The sequence below is a fragment of the Chiloscyllium plagiosum genome, chromosome 28 (genome assembly GCF_004010195.1).
Source record: "Chiloscyllium plagiosum isolate BGI_BamShark_2017 chromosome 28, ASM401019v2, whole genome shotgun sequence".
Taxonomy (NCBI): domain Eukaryota; kingdom Metazoa; phylum Chordata; class Chondrichthyes; order Orectolobiformes; family Hemiscylliidae; genus Chiloscyllium; species Chiloscyllium plagiosum.
This window is the reverse complement of record NC_057737.1, coordinates 45,254,439-45,267,362: the sequence shown is the minus strand read 5'-3', so window position 1 is coordinate 45,267,362 and position 12,924 is coordinate 45,254,439. Positions and strand designations below refer to the sequence as shown.

Here is a 12,924-nt window from a genome sequence, read left to right as displayed (position 1 = left end):
TGGGCAAAATCACTGACTCAGCTTGACGTGTTCATTGTGTGGCACATCGAGTTAGCTCCATCCTCTTATTTCTAGGTCTCAAGCGAGTGTCATTCCACTGTGATAAAAGTCTTATCTCACTTCGGGCCATAGAAGAGATGACATTTTAGTCAGTGTTAATATTTGATGTCCTTCACACGCCTCCTCATCAGTCCCTTGAAAGAAAGAGGGCACTTACTACTGACAAGTTTAGAGTGGTGCTGGAAAAGCACAGCAGGCCAAGCAGCATCCGAGGAGCAGGAAAATCGCGCTTCAGGCAAAAGCCCTTCAGCCTGTGGAAAGAGTTTATGCATGGAACCCTTTGTTGCTTCCTGGTTCTGGCTGAGCAGAAGGATCTTTCCCCTTAATTAGAAGGATTTACAGAGTGACAATCTGACCATATTTATTTGTTTGGTCACATACAGTTTGACAACATTACAAATGCACTTCCCATTGAGTCCCAGTGTGGGAGTTGAACCCAGAACGTCTGGCTTAGAGGCAGGAGCTACCCGCTGCTTCACATGCCAACTTCCCCAACCCAACCCTTCCCACCTCCATCCAATTCATTAAAACCACAAACATCCGCAAAACCACATGAAAAACCAGACTCAAAGAATGTTTACTCAAGTATTCATCATAAAACAAACCACAGCACAATAAGCTGTGCTACTTATCCATCAGTAAGGAGTCCATGTTTTCTCCATTATTCTGTCTTTTTTTACTGGAGTTAAAGTGTGTGGGAGGTCTGAGCACAGGGTTCGCATATTCATTAATACCACCTTTGCGGTCAGCTTTTAGTCTGCAGAGAGCCATAATCTCAAAATACTCCTGATCTAACATACATCACTCCTGAACTTCACTCCATACTTCATTCCTGAAGAAGGGCTTATGCCCGAAACGTCGATTCCCCTGCTCCTTGGATGCTGCCTGACCTGCTGCACTTTTCCAGCAACACATTTTTCAGCTCTGATCTCCAACATCTGCAGTCCTCACTTTCTCCTAATATACATCACCAACCTCTTTCCAAGTGCTTTGGGAGTGAAGAGGCTGAGGCTAATAAGGAGGAGAAAGTGAGGTCTGCAGACGCTGGAGATCAAAGCTGAAACTTTATTGCTGGAACAGCACAGCAGGTCAGGCAGCATCTAGAGAACAGAAGATTCGACGTTTCGGGCACATGCCCGAAACATGCCTGAAGAAGGGCATGTGCCCGAAACGTCGAATCTTCTGTTCTCTAGATGCTGCCTGACCTGCTGTGCTGTTCCAGCAATAAAGTTTCAGCTGAGGCTAATAAGGAGCTTGATTGTGGTTTGAGAAGTGGGGGGTTAGGGAGGATTGACAGAAATTTTAAAAGGCCTATTGGTTTTGGGGTTAGAGAGGAATGATTTTTATACACTCACACGAACTGCATGCTATTGAGAGTAGTGTCTAAAAGGAGAAATTGTACAATTTCTCAGCGCTGAAGTTCCTCAACTTACCCAATCTTTCCAAACAGAAGGAGGTCATTTGGCCCCTCTTATCAGAACTATCTGTTTAGTTCCTGTCCTGTGCTCTTTCCTTGTAACCTCCAGAGTGGTTTTCTTTTCACAAATTTATTCAATTTTTTTTGGAGAGGTAGCATTATGTCTGTTGTAACTCTTTGTGTTAAAAAAAATAAGTTCCCTTCACCTCTTGCCAATTATTTTAAAGCTGTGTCCTCTATTTTAAACATTAGGAAAGCCGCTCTCTGAGAGAGAGGTAAATGTTTTCTCTGAGTGTGCCTGTCTGATTTGATGTATGACACGGAATTGCACATTAAAAGTCAATTATAACAGGAGGGGACATGCTCACAAGACAATCCCACTGTGAGTGACAGTCCCATTGTATTGGGAGGTGCAACATTGCAGTGTCAACTTGATCAGATAGTCTCAATAAACACACTCAAATTTCCCTTTCGCAAATCAGCAGAAGTGCTGATTTGTCCAGATTTAGAAGCGCAGCTCGAAAGCTCCAAAGATATTTCCTGTCAACAGATTTTTATTTTTATTGGCTCTCCTTTTCAAGCCACACTTCCTTACACAGATTCTTGTGTAAGTGGCACTTTTCAGCTACAGAACTGTGACTATGAGGGAGCCTCGTTTGACCACAAAATTACAGTTCCCACTAATTTTCCTCTGGCTGTGGCATTTGTTTCTTTATATGATCCCTTTTAAGATGGATGTGTGGCCATGCACTTGTGCATTTTCTAAAACATTCATGGGATGAGGGCATCTCTGGTTAGGTCAGCATTTATTGCCCAGAGGGCAGTTAAGAGTCAACCACATTGCTGTGGGTCTGGGGTCACATGTAGGCCAGACCAGGTAAAGATGGAGGTTTCCTTGCCTAAAGGGCATTAGTGAACCAGATGTTTTTTTTTCCAATAATCAACAATGGTTACCATTGTCCAGGGGCTTTTGCTGGTGCACAATCTGTTTGTTTCTTGTGCAGTACGGTCCCAATTTTGACTTTTTTCACCCATTAGAGGTGGCTGAGCCAGCATTTATTGCCCATCCCTGATTGTCCCTTTAACTGAGTGGCTTGCTGGGCCATTTCGGATGATAGTTGAGTCAACCATGTTACTACGCGTTTGGAGTCACATGGAGGCCAGACCTTGTAAGAATGGTCCATCTCCTTCCCTGAAGGACATTAGTGAACCAGATGGGTCTTTCCTAACAATTGACAATGGTTACCATTTGGCTAGCTTTGAATTCCAGGTCTTTACTGAGGTCATATTTCACCATCTGTAATGGTGGGGACTAATCTGGATTAGTATCACTAATATACCCCATTGCCACAGGAGTATGCATCCACATAGTTTAAACCAAACATTGCACATATTTGTGGGCTTTGTCTGTCAGAGTCCAGCCAGTGGTCTCCCATAGGACCTGTGTTGGTGTCTCGTGATTCACCACATTTATTAATGTCTTCCACATTGAAATTGAAAGGCGCACGCACAACTTTACAGCATTGTAAGCAGCTTGAGTAGAAGCATAAAGTTGTGAAGAAGTATTTGTAGAGATGGAAATGTGTTGCTGGAAAAGCGCAGCAGGTCAGGCAGCATCTAGGGAACAGGAGAATCGACGTTTCGGGCATTAGCCCTTCTTCAGGAATGAGGAAAGTTGGTCCAGCAGGCTAAGATAAAAGATAGGGAGGAGGGACTTGGGGGAGGGGCGTCGGAAATGTGATAGGTGGAAAAAGGTCAAGGTGAGGGTGATAGGTCAGACTGGGGTCTTAGCCTGCTGGACCAACTTTCCTCATTCCTGAAGAAGGGCTAATGCCCGAAACGTCGATTCTCCTGTTCCCTAGATGCTGCCTGACCTGCTGCGCTTTTCCAGCAACACATTTCCATCTCTGATCTCCAGCATCTGCAGACCTCACTTTCTCCTCAAAGAAGTATTTGTAGGTTAAATCAATGGGAAAACCAGTGGCAAATATATTGTAATGTATAGATACATGTGAGGCCATCCATTTCGGATCTAACAAGGATAGACCTGGGTCCATTCTGAACCACAGAAGTGTTACAGCACATTAACCCTTCAAATAGTGATCCAAAGGTTGAAACCGAGTTGTAAAGAGACTTGGGATCCAGGTACACAGATCATTGCAGTGTCATGAATTGGCTGACGAAAAGTAATGGAGACAGACAGCATGGAACAGACCCTTTACTGCCCATGCCGACCAGATCTCCAAAACAGAACTATTCCCATTTGTTTGCGGTTCGCATATATCCCTCTAAACTTTTCCTATTCAAGTCAAAAAGCCACATGGAATTCTGGCCTTTATGCCTAGAGGACTAGAACACAGTGGAGGAAACGTTGGGCTGTAACTTTACAACGACACTTGGAGATTGTTCTGGACACCACATGGTGGTAAGGATAGTGGACACAGTGTAGATTTAACAGAATGGACCACTGTGAAATTCCAAAGGGACATCACAATTATGGGTTGTATTCCCAGGAAGTCTTCAAGATGTTTCCACTAAGTGGTGAGTCTGGAGATTTGAGGAACTGTCTAAAGATTAGAGCCAGACCTGTCAGGAGTGAAATTAAAGAGCACTCCTTTGTCCAAAGAGTATTAGAGATAGCAAATGATGATTGCAAGGCCGTTGTCAGTTTCTGAAAAAGAGTTACAATGGAATCGAAACGTTAACTATGTTTCTCTCTCCACAGATGCTGCCAGACCTGCTGAGTTTCTCCAGCATTCTCTGTTTAGATTTCAGATTTCAGTTTTGCTCTTTATTCAAACTGAAGTCATATATTGGTAGATTTTTGTTAAACAGTATTCTTAAGGGATATGGGATTGGGGATGTGGAGTTAGATTGCAAATCAGCCAGGATTTCATTGAACAGCAGAAGGGGCTCAAGGGTCTAAACATTAGCCTCCTGGTCCAATGTGTTAAGGCATTCTTGTTGTGCTGTTTGGAAGGAGCTGCAAAACCTTAGCACAAAAAAGAAGGAATGGTGAAATTTAGTTCCAAATTGGGATGGTGCATGAGTTCAAGGAGAACTTGGAGGTGTTGATATTCCCGTGTTTTGCCTGAGTTGTCTTGCTCCCAGGCAGGGGGAGATATTGACTAAAATGCATTGGTGAGTTGCTCCAGGGCCACTTGTGAACAGCACACAGTGCTGTTTCTTAATCTGAGACTGTGTCAGCTTAGAGGAACCTAGGGGAGCTGAAAATTAAACTTAAAAATTGCTCAAGATGGTGAAGCTATAGCTACTTTGCAAGTTGGAGGAGAATGTTTTGAAGGAAAACATTACAAAATGCTAAGCAGAAAATTCAGATTCTTTAAAGAAATCCATTGATTCCATTGTTCCCTTACAAAGTAATTGCTAGCCATTTATAATTGATAAAATATATTAATTATGCATTTGCTCTGTCAGGATTCCTTTTATTAATTCTCCACCTCTTGACGGTTCAATACTGTTTCTGAAGTTTGTGCAGGAGCTGTGGTCATGCCAAATACAATTTGTTTGCATTCTGACTAACATTTACAATTAAAGCCAACTGACAGGGCTGGACAGAGATGTTATACCCTTCCGTCCTACTGATCCATGCCAGATATCCTAAATTAACTTAGCCCCATTTGCCAGCATTTGGCCCATATCCCTCTAAATCCTTCCTATTCATAGCCCTATCCCGATACCTTTTAAATGTTGTAATTCCATCACTTCCTCTGGCAGCTCATTCCATTCACACACCATCCTCGGCTTGGAAAAGCTGCCCCATAGGTCCCTTTTAAATCTTTTCCCTCTCACCTTAAACCTATGCCCTCTGGTTTTGGACTCCCCCACCCTGGGACAAAGACCTGGGCTATTCATTCTATCCACCCCACTAATGGGACAAGATCATTGTCTGATACAGTGAAAAAAGTGAGGTCTGCAGATGCTGGAGATCAGAGCTGAAAATGTGTTGCTGGAAAAGCGCAGCAGGTCAGGCAGCATCCAGGGAACAGGAGAATCGACGTTTCGGGCATAAGCCCATTTATTATCATTCCTGAAGAAGGGCTTATGCCCGAAACGTCGATTCTCCTGTTCCCTGGATGTTGCCTGACCTGCTGCGCTGATACAGTGGAAAGTCAGTCATTGAAATCTACCTGATGAGTGAGAATATTTTGCAGTGGATTCACGAGCAAGCACTACACTTCCCATTGTTCAAACAACTCAGCGTTGCTTGCTGCACTCAAAGCTGAGGAGGTGAAACATGTTGACTCTCAGCACAGCAATTGTCAGTGATTGCTGGTGGGACTGTGCCAACTCTAGACCTGAACGGCAGCTCAGCTCCAATGATTAATCACAGACGCAGCCCCTTTTTTGAACCACAGCCACTTCATCCTTGAGTATGATCGAAATCCTTGATCTCTTCATAACGAGCAAAACCCTTTTGTACCAGTGAGTCAATCAACTGTGACTGTGTATTCTTCCAAAGCCTGAATTTATTATCATTAATGATTCAGAGAAATGAGTTAGATGTATTAATCGGTTTCTATTACTTATCTTCTCTGTCTTTGATCTAATTCCCACTCTTAATTCTCCTCAGGTGTACTGGCGGACATTCAGAGACACTTTGGGGTCAGCGACAGTAAATCCGGATTGTTGCCTACAGGTTAGTGACCAGCCGCTAACCTTTAGTTTTGACAACATCAGGGTAACACCTACAGAGTTCTGGCCTTGGCTATCCAATTGCCCAGCAGTGAGTAGCTGAGCCCTGTGATCGATAAGCACTTTACGATACACTGAAACCAACTGTTTATAAACAGGGACCGGACTTCCTTATGAGTAACATTGTGGAAGTGGAAACTGTAGTGCCAGGAGATCAGATGTTTGATCTAGCAGGGTGACAGCTGTTTGATAGGGGGTTCTGTCACTAGGTTGCGGATCTCATGATGGTGACAGCTAACACCATCTTTAAGAGTGTGTTGTACTGCAGAATTTTCTCTCTGAGCTCTCTCAATTCCTACTCATTATTTGGAGGAACATCATACTCTAGATAGCTTCCTCTTACATTTCACAACTTGGACTCCTGGACTCAACACCTTTCCCCGACTCCATCTCCTTCTCCTTCCCCATCTCCGTCTACGTCTCCTTTCCCTTCTCCATCTCAGTCTCCGTCTCTTTCCCTGTCTCCTTCTCTCTCTCTGTCACCTTTCCTTTCTCTGTCTCCTCCTTCTCTCTCTCTGTCTTCTTCACCTTATCTGCCTTCACCTCTGTCTCTCTCCACTTCTCTGTCTCCATAGCTTTCCCCTTCCCCCTTTCCTTTTGCCTTCACTACCTCCTTCCTCATCTCTGTCTTCATCTACACCTCCTCTTCCGTCTCCTTCTTCCCCTTCTCTGTCTCCTCTCCATCACCTGCCCTTCCTCCTACCTATTTGCAGCTTCCTTTCCCCCCCCACTCCCGAAGTTTCGCTCCCATGTACCACTCCCCCATCCCTGATTTTTGGATTGTGTGGATAATGCGAGACATTCCCAGAATCAACATTCATTTAAAAAGGAAAAATCAACATTCCAATCAGGCAGAGTGGGAGAAATTCGAATTCTAATGAAAAGATAATATTATCTTATCTACGGGGAGCAGCGCTAAGATCATTTCCCTGGATGTTATCAGATTGAAAGTAGGTTTGCAGTGAAAGGTTTAGAACAGACCTGCTCCTTTCTGTTCTTTGAAAGAAAAGGAGAGAATTAGCCCTTTATGCTAAATAGCAGCTGCAGTGCACATCTAAATCATTTTAATGCAAATGTCCATGCACTGGGACTTAGCATCACCAGCTCAGTGTCTGTGTGAAAGAATTATAGAGGAGGAAGTGAAAGGCAGGGACAGTGATTTTGTAATGTGGAAACTGGACTTTAATACAGACATGGGGCGGGGAAGCAAAAGTTAACAATTGTGTTTTGACCCTGGAATTTAGAGAAATGGATTCCAATTTCTCAGATACTGGAATACTGACAGACTCCCCAGACACTGCAGGTAGCTCTTCAGAGAAAAATCTGCCCCGTTCCCCCTCATACCCAAGTTTCCAACGTGGTATCAATTCAGGCTGGGCATGATTTGTGTTTCCTATCTCAAACTATCAGCTGTGGAGGGGTGAGCAGGAGAGGATGGAGGTCAAATGTGTGCACAATTTGGGATGGAAGGATTTTCTTCAACAGGGGAAGGCTGTGGTGATCACATCTTCTATCAATGTACCTGCAAAGCACTGTCACGGTTGAACAACATTTCAGTTTTTGCTTGGAAACAAAAAATGCCTCAAATTAAGAAACAAACTTGTGGAATTCTATTACTGTTTGGGTAAGATTGAGGGTACAGCATTGTCAGCCACTTGATGATGTGTTCTTTCAGATTCAGAGTATATAACCTGCTAGTTTCTTAAATCATTTCCAAACAGCTTCCCCCTCTGCTTGAAAAAGAATGTATTCAGAAAAGGTGATTAATACCCAGTAAGCAGTGCTCCGAATCTTTACAAGCACTGTGAGTTTGGAACTGCCCATTATATGCCTGCATAACAAACTAGGAGAAAGTGAGGACTGCAGATGCTGGAGATCAGAGTCGACAAATGTTGTGCTGGAAAAGCAAAGCCGGTCAGGCAGCATCCAAGGAGCAGAGAGTCAACGTTTCAAATATAGGCTCTTCATGGGGAATTCCTGATTAAGAGCTTTTGCTTAAAACATTGAGTCTTCTGCTCCTCAGATACTGCCTGATTAGCTGTGCTTTTCCAGCACCACACCTTTCCACTCTGCATAACAAACTAATCAGGTTCAAAAGCTTGTAATGGAAACCTAAATTTACCACAGGCCAATCCTATTCGCACAGAGTGCACGCGGGGCAGCCATGTTGGATTGGCACAATGAAGCTTGATTATAAGTTGATTATAATGGAGGGGTTGTAAAATTTGATTATAATGGAGGGGTTGAAAAATTGCTAAATTCCTGATTTCTTATTGAAGCACTTTTGAATGGATTGATAGAGACAAATGTAGCCTTGATACAGCCGTAGGGAGAAGGAATTGGGAATGGGGAGTTCCAAACTACCTTCCTGCAGGGTGTGGTTAAGGGAGAGAATGCTGCAATGTTTATTTAAGCTGAAAGTTAACCACTAACAGCAGGAGTTCTTTGTTTCTGGCCTCATGTTAGCTTCATAGAGAAAGGAGGACCTCTGGCACAATTCTGAGCTCAAAGCTCTGGGTTTAAGTCTTAGGATGGCACGGTGCCTCAGTAGTTATCACAGCCAACTCACAGCACCAGGGATCCAGGTTCAATTCCAGCCTCGGGCGACTGACTGTGTGGTGTTTGCACATTCTCCCAGTGTCTGCGTGGGTTTCCTCCGAGTGCTTCAGTTTCCTCTCACAGTCCAAAGATATACAGGTCAGGTGGATTGGCCATGCTAAATTGTCCATAGTGTGCAGGCTTGGTGGGTTACAGAGCTACAGTGAGTCTGGGTGGGATGCTCTTCAGAGCATCGGTGTGGACTTGATGGGCCGAATAGTTCCCACACTGTAGGGATTCTATGAAGTGCCACTCCAGCACTTGGCAACCATTCATAATGTGGCAAAACAGGTAGATTATTGCTCAGTAAATCACTCTCACATTTGCCTATGGCAGGCAGTGGAAGATTCCTGGTCAGCCATGAGAGGAGAAAAGATTGGATCCTCCACTATTATTATGTATAGCTCCAGCTACGATATGCATGTTCTGCAGCTACATGGACATCTTGGGGAGGAGTGCTCACTTGCCCTGCCAGTGTAGATAGTTCGTGGCCAACAGAACGGGGTTCGAAGCTGGGCTGGTGTCTTGCTCTGCTGGTGGTGGAGGTCACAGCACTGTGGGTCAGACCTGCTTTTGGGGAAGAGGACTCGGGGTAAGGAAAAGGGGTAAGGTTGTGGTTGGGTTGTGTTGGATGTGTTGACAAGAATAAGCTCAGATTGGGAGGAGGCATAGGGAGTGAGTAGGAACACAACATGCCCAGCCCTGGCATGTTAATCACAGTCTACCTGAGTCAAGAGAGGCCAAACCATAATCTCACTGGGAGGGGGAGGAGGGACATCTCCCCCGATTAATGCTCGAAGCGGCCATTCCGTGAAAGTGAAGCACAGCTGGTGAGTAATACCCTGTATTAGGGCAGTCACTTCACAAAAGCTAAGTTGGCCATGTTTTCATCATAGATCATAGAATCCCTAGTGTGGAAACAGGCCATTTGGCCCAACAAGTCCACACTGACCCTTTGAAGAGTATCCCAACCAGACACATTCCCCTACCCGATTACTTTACATTTCCCCTGACTAATGCACCTAACCAACACATCCCTTAACATGATGGGCAATTTAGCATGGTCAATTCACCTGACTTGCACAGCTTTGGATTGTGGGAGGAAATCCATGCCGACACGGGGAGAATGTGCAAACTCTACATAAGACAGTCGCCCGAGGTTGGGTCCCTGGCACTGTGAGGCATTAGTACAAACCACTGAACCACTGTGACACGTTCCCTGGATGGATTGAGCTGAGGACTGATGGATGTGACAGTCTGGTTTTTGAATTTGGCTCCAGATGGGAGACTTGGGGGTATGGATGAGATGAACCAAAGGGGTCTGTTTCTGTGTTGTATGACTCTATATATTCAGTGTGACAGCATGAGTAATTTCGCCGAATACAGTGGCTTTGCTTCTGAGGTTCTGTCCTGGCAGCTAACTGAATGATTGCAAACTGGACGGAACTTTTGACAGCAGCTGTCTGAAACCCCCTGCCAGTATTTTATATACGAATACATCGGTTTGAATTTTAAATAAAAGCTCATGCATGCAGCCGCAACCACACTGCTGTTTAGCTGGTGAGTAGTTCAGAGACTGAACGATACATCTGTTTGTAGAATTGCTGATCAGATCCTTTGCAGACTCCCACTGGATTTGCAACTCAATTTGGTGTTGGGGGAGCATTTCATTTTACACATAATCGCTGATTGAACATTGCACTGCAGCGGCTGGTCAGCGCAGTTGCTGCTTCAGTCTATGCACTAATTCCAATCCAGTACAAGAGGTTTTGTTTTATTCAGCCCTGCAATGCGCTGGGGTTGATCACTGCCGGTGAGTGTGGGGAAGATAGGTCCACTCATCGTGGGTTTTTTAAAGGGCATTGGATAATTAACTGAAGGTACGTTTCTAGAGCTAAGGGACAGGGTCTAAAAATTAACGTCAAAGTGTTTGGAAGAGATGTGAGGAAGCAATTCTACGCACAAAGGGGTTTGGAACTCTCCTCCACATACAGCAGTGGATGCTGGATGCTGTTGTTAATCTTAGCTCTGAGATTGGTAAATGTTTGTTCAGCAAAGGTATTAAGCGATATTGTCCAAAGGTAGGTATGTGGAGTTCAGCCACAGATCAGCCAGGATCTCACTGAATGATGGAACAGGCTCGAGGGGCAGAATGGCCAACATCCTGTACCGAAGTGACTTGTGTGGGGACTGGGACTGGCTGTGCAGCTCTGACAGAGGGCCTGTACAAACACCATGGGATGAATAGCCTCTTCCTGTGCTGTCACCATTATATGCTCCAATTCTGCAATTGCCCCCATGGGTCATGTAGGGTCACCAATGGAGGCCGCAGCAGGAACTGGATCGACCAATCAGGAAAGATGTGGGCGTTGTGATATGAGCAAGTTGGTCAAAGACAACATGACTCTGCTCACCTCCATAAAGAGGGTTTTGGAAAATCCTGAAGTCATGACAGGCACCGTACAACAACAACTTGCCTTGATATGGCATCTTTGAACATTGTGAATGATTCTCAGCTTTCTACCTTGTAATCTGACAAAAGCCACCTGTAATTTTGGTTCTGAAGTGTCGACTCTGCTTTCTGATGCTACCAGACCTGCTGAGTTTCTCCAGCAATCTCTGATGGTGTTGTTAAATTTTGGTTGTTCTCCACTAGTTGGTTTAATGAGGGAGCACTTGGGGATGGGGGGGTGCGGAGGGGGCTGAGATTTTGACCTGGATGGATTTCCTGCCCATAATCAAACCAACTCCAGCTGGAGATGCAAATTGTGCAAGTCTCCACCTTGGACCAACATCAGCTTTGAGTCCCTGTAGCTGGGTTGGAGCTCTCCTCCTGTAGCCTTTCAATAGGTTTTCATGCCTCATAACGTGCTAATGTCGAAAGCATGATGGGAACTTGGTTTGGCTTTATCGGTGCAAAAGGTTAATGTTGTATTGTTTTGATGATATTTATCTCTGGTTTAGACAACAACCATAAGGGTAACATGGTGAGAAAATGGGAGAGGGTGTGAAACTTGCCCCATTATGGAAATAAGCTGCAGTATTGGCTTAATGTTTAGTGAGCTCCCAGTTTCTGTGATTCAGTCAATCCCTTTCTATTGTAGTACTGTAGCTTTTTTATTGAGCCAAATTATACTCTACACAGAGGTGTGAGTGTAGTTCAGGGCTGTGACAATCCATTTATCAGGCATATATGTAAGGCACATGTCTATCTCTCTCCTTACTCTCACAGTGGAAGTCGAGATTATTGCTGATTCACCCTTGTCCATCTTCTGCGGTGATGTGCAGGCAGATTTACAGTGAAATGAGGCTCTTTCCTTTCCCCTCTCCCCCTCTCCCTCACCTCTCTCTGTCTCGCGTTCTCTCTCTCTCTCTCTCTTTCTCTCTCTCTCTCTCTGTCTTACACTCACTCAAAAGCACATGCAGACAAGACAGATACTGAGATGACAGCTTCATGAGACAGCAGCTTCAATTGGCACTGTGGGCACAGCCCTACAATGCCCTGGCATCATGCAATGTAGGCAGAATTTGTGGCTCATCCCTAATTGCCCTTGAACAGAGTGTCCAAGGCAGTTAAAGGTCAACCACGTTGCTGTCCACCAGAATTTGGATGCTGGTAATTAAAAATCCAATTGATTGTACTCATTACTCAAGAAATATGTCGCTAAATATACCGACTTGCGCTCATCAGGATATATTGCAAAAATGCCAAACTTCAAACAATCGCAACAATTTATGCGAGGGGAGAAATGGGTCTTTTTTCCATGGCAGCCAGCAATCAGCACCCTTTTTTTCCCATCATTAACATATTGTTCTGAACACTCGCCATTTGGCCTTCTTTTGTCTGTTCAAGGTGAGAAGCTGTAACAACATTGTATTACCCTGCAACTTGCTGCACTTGGCTTGCGTTCAGCATTTTAACCGCCTCCAACGTCTCTGCACCCTTTCCCCTTTCAACTTGAGTATTTGCTGCATTTAGTTCAAAGTCAATTTGGGATAGAAAACAGGAGCAGGAGTAGACCATTCGGCCTTTGAACCTGCTCCCCATTCAATACAATCATGGCTGTTTCAGTACCCTGTTCCCAATTTGTCCCCATATCCTTTGATCCCTTAATCCTGAAGAACTATATTTA

The 12,924-nt window shown here is 44.5% G+C and overlaps 1 protein-coding gene across 1 annotated transcript in view; it reads left to right on the top strand.

Moving 5' to 3' along the window:
* Nucleotides 1–12,924, top strand: part of LOC122564162 (protein spinster homolog 2-like) — a 98,346-nt gene that overhangs the window by 11,844 nt on the left and 73,578 nt on the right. The window contains exon 2 of the mRNA XM_043718809.1: nucleotides 6,072–6,137. Coding sequence (XP_043574744.1) covers nucleotides 6,072–6,137 — 66 coding nt within the window. The remainder of the gene's footprint in view (nucleotides 1–6,071; nucleotides 6,138–12,924) is intronic.